Source organism: Ruditapes philippinarum, unplaced genomic scaffold (genome assembly GCF_026571515.1).
Source record: "Ruditapes philippinarum isolate M1 unplaced genomic scaffold, ASM2657151v2 ctg427_1_1_1_1, whole genome shotgun sequence".
NCBI classification, from domain to species: domain Eukaryota; kingdom Metazoa; phylum Mollusca; class Bivalvia; order Venerida; family Veneridae; genus Ruditapes; species Ruditapes philippinarum.
The window spans coordinates 151,000-163,883 of record NW_026860379.1 but is presented as its reverse complement, the minus strand read 5'-3'; the positions used below and the strand labels follow the sequence as shown (position 1 = coordinate 163,883).

At 34.4% G+C, this 12,884-nt stretch overlaps 1 protein-coding gene across 1 annotated transcript in view; it reads left to right on the top strand.

The window, feature by feature from the left end:
* The window catches only part of LOC132759835 (uncharacterized), an 80,737-nt gene that overhangs the window by 13,142 nt on the left and 54,711 nt on the right, over positions 1-12,884 (top strand). Inside the window, exon 4 of the mRNA XM_060751695.1 lies at positions 3,064-9,652. Coding sequence (XP_060607678.1) covers positions 3,064-9,652 — 6,589 coding nt within the window. The remainder of the gene's footprint in view (positions 1-3,063; positions 9,653-12,884) is intronic.

Genomic DNA, 12,884 nt, shown 5'->3' with positions numbered 1-12,884 from the left:
GAAAAACGCTTGTCCGGAGCAAAACTTCCACATGCATAGAGGGATTTCAATATAACTTGGCACAAATGTTCACCATTGTGAGGCGGAGTGTCGCGCACAAAATTCAGGTCCCTGTAGCCAAGGTCAAGGTCACACATAGAGGTCAAAGTTTAGATAAAAATATGAAGATGTGTATAGGGACGATTTAATCATCATTTATTGAGGGATTGTAACACAAATGGTCATTATCATGACTACGGCTGTGACACATGTACTTTAGGTCAATATATGCAAGGTCAAGGTCACTAAAGATGGTGAAATAACCAGATTTTGTCTGGAGCATATCTCCTACATGTATGGAAGAATTTTTATAATACTTTATGGAAATGTTCACCACCATGATATGTATTGCTCCATGCATGATCCAGGTCAAAGGTCAAGGTCACACTTAGAGCTCATTGAAAAACGCTTGTCCGGAGCAAAACTTCTACATTCATAGGGGGATTTCAATATAACTTGGCACAAATGTTCACCATTGTGAGGCTGAGTGTCGCACGCAAAATTCAGATCCCTGCGACCAAAGTCAAGGTTACACATAGAGGTCAAAGTTCAGATAAAAATTTGAAGATGTGTATAGGGACCATTTAGTCATCATTTATTGATGGTTTGTAGCACAAATGGTAACTATCATGACTACAGGTGTGACATATTTAATTTAGGTTAATATTTGCAAGGTCAAGGTCACTGGAGATGATTAAATATCCAGATGTTGTCCGGAGCATATTTTCTACATGCATGGAGGAATTTTAATGTTACTTTATAGAATTGTTCACCACCATGAGACGTAGTACCCTGCACATGGGCCAAGTCTCTAGGTTAAAGGTGAAGTTCACAGTTAGAGCTCATAGAAAAACGCTTGTCTGGAGCAAAACTTCTACATGCATAGAGGGATTTCAATATAATTTGGCACAAATGTTCATCATTGTGAGGCTGAGTGCCTTGCATAAAATTCAGGTCCCTGCGACCAAGGTCAAGGTCACACATCCTGTGCATATCTTCCCTACTGATTTGTTTTAAGGTTCATTTGACAACACAGTGCCAAGAATAAAAACTTGCTTGCTAGATAACACTTATCCATAATGCCCCCATCTCCATCTAAAGCTTTCGTAAACGGGCGTATTTTGTGACTATGGCACCCTTGTCAGTGTTATGTTTAATAGATGCAGAGTCTTCAAATGTAAGGTCATAGGTTAGAGTCATGTAGATGTAAAATAGGGTGTATCTGCAAAGTCATAATTGATATGAAGGTAATTGGTTTAATATGTTAAGTGACCTACATGATAAAGATGAATGTCTTGAAGTGTTATTTTACTGCGTCTTTTCATCTGTTCTATTTATCAATTATGCAAATATTTTCGAATAAAGTCAGGGTGTGCGAAAATTATTTGAATACTATCATTAAGATTTTTAATTTGGGGATATCACGTGTCTGAAAACTTCATGTAAATCTGATTAAAAAGGAGGAAATCCATTAAAGAAAACATTTTTACAAAAGGCGTGTTCTCAAATGAGACTAACAGTTTTGTATATTTTGGCAAACAACAACAAAAAAATATGGATGTTTGAAGACAGCGTTTCTTTTTGAAATATTGAAAAGTATAATAAACATTAATATGTTAATTAGAACTATCTAGAAAAGCAAGATAAACTTCAAATATGACATTACATATATTTTTGGGCGAACATTTCAAGCCTGTCGTAACTCAATAAACTTAATAAGGCAAAGATGGAACAGTGTTGCGTTGAAAGACTGTCATGCGCATAAAATTATACCCGAACAAAGTTTATGCTAATGTTGATCCTTATTCACATATAGTTTGGCTTCATGGATGATTATTAATAGCATTCTGTTGAAATGATTTATGCGATTGGAGTGAAACTTGTTGATACGCCATTTTGAACATTATATTTAATAGATGGAGCGAAGCTATGATTGTATTTTACACATGCTATGTAGATACCTTTACCTTTAGTGACACGTTTTACTAGCATTATGAATAGCAATATTTCACAATGTTTTTGTTGGAGCATTCCCTATTTTTTTTTTTATTGAAGAAAATGAAGACCCTAAAATTTAAAAAGTGTTGAATAATTGTATATATTTTTATTCTTGGGATTAATCTGCAAGAAAAATTTTTCTGTACTAAATTTAGCCACTTTGGCTCAAAATATTTCTTAAATCTCCTGAAAAAAATAGAGAAAAATTATTTTGCTTGTTTTGAAAAATGAGAAAACTATTTTAGGTATAATCATTAATAAATGCTTAGCTTTTATAATAAGTATAGATTTTAAAAGTTTTTTTTAAAGAGTATGGGTTTAGCATTTCTGTAATTATTGAAAATTTGGGAATAACACAATTGAGATAGAATTGACCGGTGTGGGGGGGGGGGGGTTGAATTTCATTTGACATTATAGATAGCATAATGGGTAAAATTCTATAAATGATATCATATAATATACAATTACATGTATGTATTACTGATTTTGACTTCTTTTTGATTACAACAGTATATTCTTACTTTCTGTAGGTGTCATCAACTACCCTTACCCTGTTGGCTACACCTGAACTTACTCCTGTGACCAGTGCAGATAAAGATCTGCAAGCACATTCTTTCCATCTGATCGTGGCCTGCACTGTTTGCTATTCAGTCAATGTATATTTTGAAATTAAGAATGTTCAGAATGTAAATAAGGACAAGTCCATTTAAGATATTAAGCATTGTAAGGGTAAAGGTAATTAAGGAATATGTACTTCTGTTAATCCCAGTGTCAATAATGCTAGTGGTATAGTGCCTGGTTAGCCTGCATATCCTTGAAGTTGACCAGAGTTCAATATGATCCATCCTGCATTGTCAACCGTGGATCCGAAATAAATCAAAATAAATATTCTTCTTTTTTTGTGGCTTTAATGTTGTTTATATTATTTCATCATACTTATTGATTTGGTATTATGAAAAAATAAAACAAGGGCATGTGGGGACAAAAAAATATCTGTTACATTTTGCTTTTTCTTTATGATTTCAGGTAACCAGTGAAACCTCGGAGTCGCCTGAAAGTCTTCCATCGTGTGACCAGTCTGAGATTACAACTACTCAAGTAGAAGAAGAAACTATCCAATCAAATTCACCAAAAGCTGAACTTTTAGCAGAATGTGATAATCATGAAAATCCAGAATTAGCTCATAGTGAAAGGACAAGTACTTTAGAAAGTGATCTCAATACAAACGAAATTCGAGGCACTTTTAATGACTCGGTAGTAGTAAGTAAAAATGACTCAAGTAACAACAAAGACACATGTACTGTTGATAATGAAAATGCTTCTAAGAAGTCAGAGAATAACAGTGAAAATCTAACGGAAAGTGAAGATAAACTTGCTAATTGTTCAGAAAAACTAAAGGACATAGAAAATAAAGCTGAGACTATTGTATCAATTAGTGCTGACAGTAGAACGAAAGGTGCTGTAGAAAGTGACTTATCATCAGGAAATACTTCACCTGAAGCTGTATCATCAGACAAAGAAGGAATTAAAAGTGATTCAGAGAATTCTGTTAAATTGCAGTCTGATGTTTTAAATGATAGTGACACTGCAGAGAAAGTACATGAATTAAAAGCCCAAACACCATTAGAGAATGAGGAAAAAGAACATGTTCCTGAAAAACTTGAGATAGATAAGAAAGATAATAGTGAGAAAAATTCAAAGCAATTTGAAGAATCAAACTGCAAAGGTGATAAAAACATTGAAAAGTTAGTAGAGCTACATGATGAAGTGAAGGCTGTGAATGAAGTGTCAACTTCAAGTGACAAACAGAATAACAGAAGTACTGTCATTAGTGAATATAGGGTAATAGTTGATACTTCGAATAAAAAGTATTTAGAAATTGCTGCCATAGAAACGGGAATGGGTAATTCACAATCAAAAGAAAGTGATTTAGATAGTTTTGATGATAAAGACAAATCAGACTTTGACTCTGATGATTTACTATTTTCTCCTGCAAAAGAAAGCCATAATAAGGAGTTCCTTGGGAGTATTTCACCAAAGTCAAAAGGTGATCCTTTAGAAAACTCTGATTCAGGCAGTAGTATTGTTGATTTACAAATTGGAAAGGATACTCCAAAACAGTTTCAGGAGTACAGGCCAAGATCAGGCAGTGCTGAAAGAAATGTTTTTGATGTTTTTCCTGTGGATATACCAGCTAGTTCAGAAAATTCAACCACTACTGAAAGTGAAAGTGAATATTCAGAAGCTAGTGCAGAAGTCATAGTTAACCACGAAGAACATCAAAACACTGTATTACAAAATGGTGCACCAGAAGCTTCTGCAAAGGCAGCTTCTGACTTTCTTAGTTCTTTTGAAAAGTTTCTTCAAAACCAAAGTCCGGATGAACGTAGTGATTCTGCTTCTGTTAAAAGTGAAGAATCAATGAAAAACATTGTTGTTAGTAATGAAATTTGCAAAGCTAGAAGACGCCCAATATTCAAAACTTTTGCAAAGTCTCAGAAATTCAGAAGAGCTTTGAAAGAAACTAATGCCAAAGATACTACATCAGATTCTGATGAATCGGATGTGGTTATGAAAGCAAAGCAAAAGTATCAGTGTATGAAAGAACTTAGGGTGTCTTTAAATGCAACTGACATTGATAGTTCAAATTCCAATAGTGTCAGTGGAAAACCTTCAAAAACTCTTCAGAAGAATTTTATTGCTAAATCTAAATTTGCTCAAACCAACATTGTGAAACCAACAAAGGAGTCAGAATCAAATTCAGGACTTGAACAATTAAAAAGAGAACCTATACTAGCTATTGGTGATGATTTAAATCTTGAATCAATGAAATCTCCAATAAGAGTTTCAATAGAGGAAAGTACAAAACCGCTGAAAAAACGCAGTCATAGAGGGGATAATGAAATAGTTCACCCAAGTGAGTTGATTGATACAAATTTATCATTGAACAAATATGCAAGTAAAACAAACTTTGAAAAAACTTCAGATGTTAGTGATATTGATAAACTTACCTCAGACAGTGACTTGACTAGTGACAATAGTGACAAGCTTCATAGATCAAGAGAAATATTGACTGATCCTACTATTAATAGCAAGGAATGTTTTGAAAGTTCTACTGATACAAATGAAGAGCAGTCAACGAGAAAATTGCCTTTGATTAAATCAAAACGATTAAAGAATGCAGCTAAAAGGACTAGACAATCTCAAACTAAATCAAGTTCTAAATTGCCACCTTTATCTCCTAAAGTTGTTACAAAGTATGAAAAGCCTGACAGTGAAGAAAATAGTGATGCAAAAACTCATAATTTTTGCAAGCCGAAATTAGATGCCATACACAGAAAAGTTGATAAGCATAAGGTTGATAAGGATAGTTCAGTGATTAAGAAATATCCAGAAAGAACTTGTAAGCTTAGAATGAAAGGTTCAGGTAATACATCTTCAGAAAGCACTGCCACTGTCAGTAAGAAAGATAACACAAAGTCAAAGGCAATTGTGTCTTCCAAAAAGAACACTGATAGTGGGCAGTCTGATAAAGAACCTTTAGCTAATGTGAAAAAGAAAAAGAGAAAAAGAAAAGTGAAACCTTGGTCATGGGGAAATGAGAAAAAGAGGTACAAACCAAAACCAAAAGTTGATTCAGAAGTGTCAGATTTGACTGAGAGTGATTGGAGTTCAAATGTAGAGCATGAAGCGAAGCAAACAAAGTCTTTAAATAAAGCAAGTGATAGTGAAATGACTGATACTTCACAAGGGTGTTCAGAGCCCTTGTTAATGAGCTCTGATGAAAGTGAACACTTAACAAATGTGCAATCTGGGGATTTAAAATGTGAACTTTCTGATACAAATTGTAATGAAATGGAGAAAAATGATAATTTATCTGAAGACCATGGTGTTTTAAAAGATGAAAATCATTCAAATGCAGAAGACCATCACATAAGTGATGATAATAGTAGTTCAAAATCTAAACCGAAAACTAAAAATTCTAGAAAAAAGGGTAAATCTAAGAAAGGAAGTCAGAAAAAGGTAAAAAGTCAAGTGAAGAATTCCTGTTCAAATGTTGAGGAAGACTTAGCGGATCTTGAAAATCCAGATTTGTTATTCCCTGCTGATAAACATGAAGAAAATCACTTTGGTGGTTTTCATATAGAAGGTAATGATCATGATCTTCATGAAAACTTTCCACCAAATGTTTCACCAGACAGTGGTATACAGTCTCTTACAGGGTCACCAGCTGGCCATGGTCATGAATCTCCAAATCTAGCTTTGAATCATCAGTACTTATTAAATGCTCCTTCTATTAAAGTATCAGCATGTTCTTCTTCACAACAAGTTATTGACTCGAAAAATGGAATTGTTTCAAGTATTTTATGTGCGGCAGCTTCTGCGAGTTTAAGTTCAACCTCAGTCACTACCTCTGTTATTTCATCAACAGAAACTGTTATTGTTTACTCAAAAAGTGTTCCAATATCATCAGCAACTGCTACTGTGTCATTTAATTCATTACCACCTTGTGATATGCTTACTTCAAGCACTAATTCAATGGCTTACCCAGTTTTAGATGGTGTACATTTAAATATGGATTTAACCAAAGATGCTTGCTCCAAAAAGAAAAATCGTGCTAAGTTTCTTCAGCGTCACAAGGCTAGTACCCTTCTTCAGAAAGGGAGATTACCAACTGAAGAAGAGAAAGAACAAAGACTTGAAGATAAGTTTGATTATTTGAGTCGAATTGGTGCAAAACCGGTTTGTGATGAAACTGAGACGTTACACAAAGATTATTGTAATGTTAAGAAGACTCTGTATGAGAAAAATCAAAATAGTCATTCTGGAAATAATAAGAATCCAAGTGTAACAGAAAGTGTTAAACATAATTCTGTAGTACATGAAAACGACCAAACATTTAGTGATTTAATAAGTGGAAATGATAGTGAAAGTATTACAAGTAATGAGGTCATGATGATTGCTGATATCACAAAATATGATAAAAATAAAAAGAAAAGAGGCAGAAAAAGTTCTAAAAAGAGTAAAAATAGTAAAAAGAATGATGCAAGTGAAATTGAAGTGAAAAGTATTGAGCATTCTTCAGTGAATAAAGAACATCCGTTGACTTTAAGGTTGGAAGAAAGTTTTGAGAAATGTGATTCAAGTGCAGAAGAAAATGTGAATAAACTCATATCAGAGCATGAAAATGAGAAAACAAATTTGAAAGAAAATCAAAATAATACTAATAGTTTGTCTATTGAGGAAAAAAGCATAAGTGATATTAACAATGATAGTGAGGAGAGAATTAATGATCAATCTGAAAACTCTGCTCACCAAAGTGAAGAACGCCCTCAAGAATTTCATTTTGAAGAAACAAAGTATGAAAATATTTCAGACTATGAAACTTCTGATAAAATAACGAATAATTATGAAAATGAAGTAACAGACAATAATAGAGACATGTCAGAATCTTCTGAAATCAAAAGTGTTGAAAATGTATCTATACAGACTGGGACACATTCTAAACGGAAAGGTCGAACTAAAAAGAAAAGAGGTAGAAGTAAAGGGTTTAGTTCAGAAAGGAGTATTGATACAAGTTCTGATAGAAGCCAGGATACAAGCTCTGAAAGAAAAGATCAAATGTTTGTCCATAAATCTCAAAAAGTTGACAGAAATGACAATGTTTCAAAGGTTTCTGATCCTAAACATGACTTTGTTTTTCCTTCACCTAATGCTGTTGTAAACAGTGATTTACAGTCTGGTGTGACAAGTTCAGATTCTTTAGCATCGGAAGCGACCTATATTTATTCCTGCCCACAAGATTCTTCTGTGTCTGAATATGAAACAGAAACTGACAGTGAAGTTAATAAAGACAAAAATGTAGCTTCCAAAGAAATAGTGACTGGTGTGTTTATTGAAAGTAATGCGTCTGACCCTTTGTCTTTAAATTCAGAGATTACAGACTTTGACAAAGGTAAAGACATGTCTGACATTGTTCCAGTGAAAAGGAAACCTGGGCGGCCCCCTAAACATAAGACAAAAACTCCAGCACAAGGGATAAATGGAACTAAACTATTGAATAAAATAACTGCCTCACCTGCTTACAAGTCAGCCCAATTCAGGTCACCAGCCTATCGGTCTTCACCATACAAATACCATCCTGGAAGAACACCACCTTTCAAATACATGGCCGGGCGAACCCCACCCTACAAACCATTTCCAATAAGATCTCCCGCATATAAATCTTTCCCTGGAAAATCACCTCAATATAAATGTTTCCCTGGAAAAACTCCACCATACAAACAGAAATATCAAGAATTGATCATTAAAAGAAAAAGAGGGAGACCAAAGGGATCTAAGAATAAAATCAAGGAAATCTCCAGTGATCTAAATGAAGCCCAGGAACAAATAATGGCTGTTCCTAAACCAAGAGGAAGACCGCCTTTGATAAAAGGAAAACGCCCAAGAGGGAGACCAAAAGGGTCTGGGAATAGAACAAAGTCAAATACTGTTCAAGAGAAATTGGGGAACAATGAAAATGAACAACCTGTTGAGGTATCTAAGCCCATGATGCAATGGCGAGAGAGTCGAATTATCCCTGAAGGGGAGGAGAAAAAGAAACGTGGTAGAGGACGGCCGCCGAAAAATTCTCACACACTCGAACCAAGTAAAAGAAAAAATAGTCCAAAAGGTAAAGAGATCCAGCAGAGAAAGCCTGGGTCTGAGTCTGGTGACAACAAAACTTCTGTCAGAGATGCCATAGAATCTTTGGCAGCTCAAAGTTTACCGGTGAGTAGTCCTATAAGAAGCGAAGTGTCGCAGGGGATGTCCGAGGAGTGGATGTCTGATACAAGTGGCAGTTTTGTTAAAGAAAAAGCAAAGCGTAAGAAAGCTAATGCCGAAGTGAAATCCAAATACTTAGATACTGGAGATGGTATTCTTCAGCCTCCAAGAATGTACCAGGAACCAGAATCTGATATCGGAACTGATTTCAGTAGCAGGGAACCAGCTCAGTCAGTTAGCTCCCTTGACTCGGACACCAGCGGTGGTGGAAGTAGTCTTGGCGTTAAAACATCAGCTATTCAAATGTGGATGGAAATAAGTAAACACAGAAGGAGAAAAAATAAGAAGAAACTCCTGCATTTTAGGAGTAAACATAAAAATATAATAGACCCTGTGTTTAATGCTGAGGTAGATTATCTAACAAATATGGTTCCCAGGTTGTCTATTTCCCCTAGAGGGGAAACATATCTGAAAGTGAGGCCAGGGGAAATGCCCTTGCCATCTATTTTTAGAATAGCAAGAATAGATGTGAAGAAAAAGAAAAAGGATAAACTGTTTGTTTTTGAAAAAGCAAAACCATTAAAACCAAAGAATGATTCAGAACTTTCAACGAAAGACAAAATTCGTCTAGGACGTAAAATAAGTATGCTCGGTGAAAATTTTCTGGATTTTGACGACTTGAATAGTTTACAACAGTGCAACTTACCTCCAAAGAAACGACTTAAACTCTTCTCAACTATGGGAACAGACGAAGAGAGCCTCTCAGATAGTCATCCTAAACCTGAGAAGCGTCAGAAGGGTCGTCCACGGAAAATACAGTCAGCTAGTCCACAGTCTAAATACGCATTTGGTGAGTATATTTAACATATTAGAATTTTTTTTATAAATTTTAACATTATTGTATTTTATAGCTGAAGTTTTGAAGGGAAAAAGCAGCCTGAATTCATGTCATTATTGTTATCCCCCGCCGATGGAATCGGGAGGGGGATATAGTTTTGGCGTTGTCCGTCCGTCCGAATTTCGTTTCCGGAGAAGTTCTCTGCAACTACTGGCTGGAATTCAACGAAACTTTATGGGAATCATCAATATCAAGAGGAGATGCGCATATCGTCAGCTTGTTCCGGTCAGACACTTTAACTCAGAGTTATGGCCCTTGATTAGTTATGCAATATGCATATGAGTAAAAATCGTTTCCGGAGTAGTTCTCTGCAACTACTGGCTGGAATTCAACGAAACTTTATGGGAATCATCAATATCAAGAGGAGATGTGCATATCGTCGGCTTGTTCCAGTCAGACCCTTTAACTCAGAGTTATGGCTAGTGTTGGGTATCGGACTCAAAAATCACTATCGATAATCGGATCACCACAATCGATTGTCTTCCGATAGTATAATCAAGTTTTGCAATTTTTTTTGGCCCTTTTTCTTTTAAGGTACTAATCCTTATATGTATTATTTTATACAGTAGTAACCATATTTTGAGAATAAATAAGCTCTTGTCTCATTGATTAAAGTAAGATTTACTCTTTGAATTCAAAACAAACAACACAAATAGGTAATACTACTTTGTGACAGCTAGGTTCTCATAACTAACAAACTAGTTTGTTTTTTCTGATTATGTTGACACTTATATCCGAGGCCCGTCAAGGAGGGTATCAAAATTACCTAAATTGTACATACTACAGTACCATGTGTCCGGACAGATATGTAATAACGTTGATTTAATTCAGATGAAAGCTTTGGTGTTCTTTTTTTTATTTTTAACATGACACACAATATTTCAGCAGCAAATGCTGAAGTTTTGGATATTCTATTGTTTACTTTGCAAATAATTATTGTTGTTATATGAGGTCAGGCATTGCTTTCTTGACCCCCAAATTTCAACGTCAACATTCTTGAAATAGACATTAAAATATTACCATTTACGGAGATTGAAATAAATTTATTTACTTAATTATAGAAGAAACATGCATTTATTGTTGATTAAAAAGTGACTGACAACCACTGAACAAAGAAAATTCTAAATCAAGCATTTTCGGGGCCGTCCGGGTTTGGTGGTTGTCCGGTTTTGGTGGTCCCCAACCAGTAGCCATATTTTTCCTGTATTTCTTTTTTGATAAGGCAAACAAAAAAGACTATAGGATCCTCTGGAATTAAAGAGATTTGGTCGGGAAACTTCTATTTGACCACGTGTTACGCCCTAGGCAATTCAGCGGTGGTAGAACATTAAAATAATCGATTGTTAAAAAAGACTATCGATTGTTGCCGATTTTGGGGTGATCCGATTAGTTATCGATTTTCAGAGACAATCGGGACAACACTAGTTATGGCCCTTGATTAGTTATGCAGTATCCATATAGAAAAATATTTTTGTTTCCTCGCTACTTCTCTGCTACTACTGGCTGGAATTCAATGAAACTATGGGATACTAAGAGGAGATGTGCATATAGTCGCCTTGTTCTGGTCAAATACTTATAACTCAGATTTATGGCCGTTGATTAGTTATGTAGTATGCATACATCTCATTGGCATTTCCAGATTTTACTAATTAACACAAAGTTATGGCTCTGTTATTGCCCTGAATATTTATCAAGTTCAAAGAATATTACTGTTTATGCCATGATCAATATATAAATAAAGCCTTATGTCTTCAGTTGTTGTGTTAATAATAACCAGTACTCGGCGGGGGATTGCTTGTTTTGGTTTTATAATTGACAAAATAAAAAAAATATTGAAAAGTAGAAAATTTCATAAACTTTAGTACCAGTTTAATCGATTGTTCACAATATATAATTGATACTAAATAAACAAGGTGTCACTTTCAACCTAAGTTGAAAGTATTTATTCAATATTTATAATTTATATACATAAGTTAGTAACAGTTTGATGCTAATGAGAAAAATACAATTTTAACAGCTAAAAGGAGGGACATAAAACCACCTGTAGCTGTAAAACTTTTTAGTATTTACATCTTACTAACTCACTCATTGATCTCCATTTAGTAGAAGCACATAATGCACTACGTATGAGTTATGGAATGGTTAAACAAACGCTGCTGAAGATTGTTTATGGGCATTCATCAGAAGTTTACAAATTTAGGCCTTATTGGGTGAAAAAGTAGGGCAAAAGCAAAGTACATTTTTGAACAGAACAAGAATAGATCAGAAAATGAGTAAAAAATGTCAGATCCTCGCTAGTAAAGTTAAGATACAAAGAATGTTGCTGTTAGATAAGATCAGGGTTTTCATTTTTATCCTAGGCAAAATGTGCCAATGAAAGCGACCGATTTGGCCAAGGGTCAATGGGGACATTAATATCTTCAGTCTAAAAATTCAACCAATTTTAACAGCATTTCAACCAATGATATGGATCATCAATCTGTTAATAATGCAAACCCTGAAGATGATGTACAGTAAAGACTGTCAAAAGTTAATGTTCTTTCAGCTTTGCATGAGAAGAAAGCAAAGAATATACTGTCTGGATTTAAAATAGAACAACTGTCACTGTTATTGTTTTCAGTCCATTTTTATAAGAGCAAGCTGACCATCTAAAAACAGGTCATTTACCAAAATTCATTCCCACACTAAACATGTATTAAGGTCTTCTGGCTTCTTACTTGTTTAAAGTTTAAAATTAACACCTATAGATGTCCTAAAATTCAAATTTAACTTCTAAGATAAGGTCTCGAACTTTGAGAAATTCTTGTTACTTGTTTGGAAAGTTTGTTTTGTTTGGAAATAGCATGGCATAGTGTGCTATTACATATGATATATTAAATTGCTCTTAGTTATTTTCACACCTTTTGACAGTTAAATTGGTATTTTGTTATTTAAGAATACTTAAAGAGACATTATGTGCATTCAAGTGTAAATGGTGAGTTTATCGGCAAAAATCAAAGTAATTTTACATAAATGTTCTCAGTTTACAAACAAGATAAATAACTCTCATAACCCAAAAAATGTCTATAAATATCCTGCATTATTATTTAGTTCTGTTTACTTGATTAAGGAAAAAAAAAAAGAGCAGGACAGTCTTTTTGATATTTTGGGCAGTTTTAATCATTATGATTATCAATTATTGGCC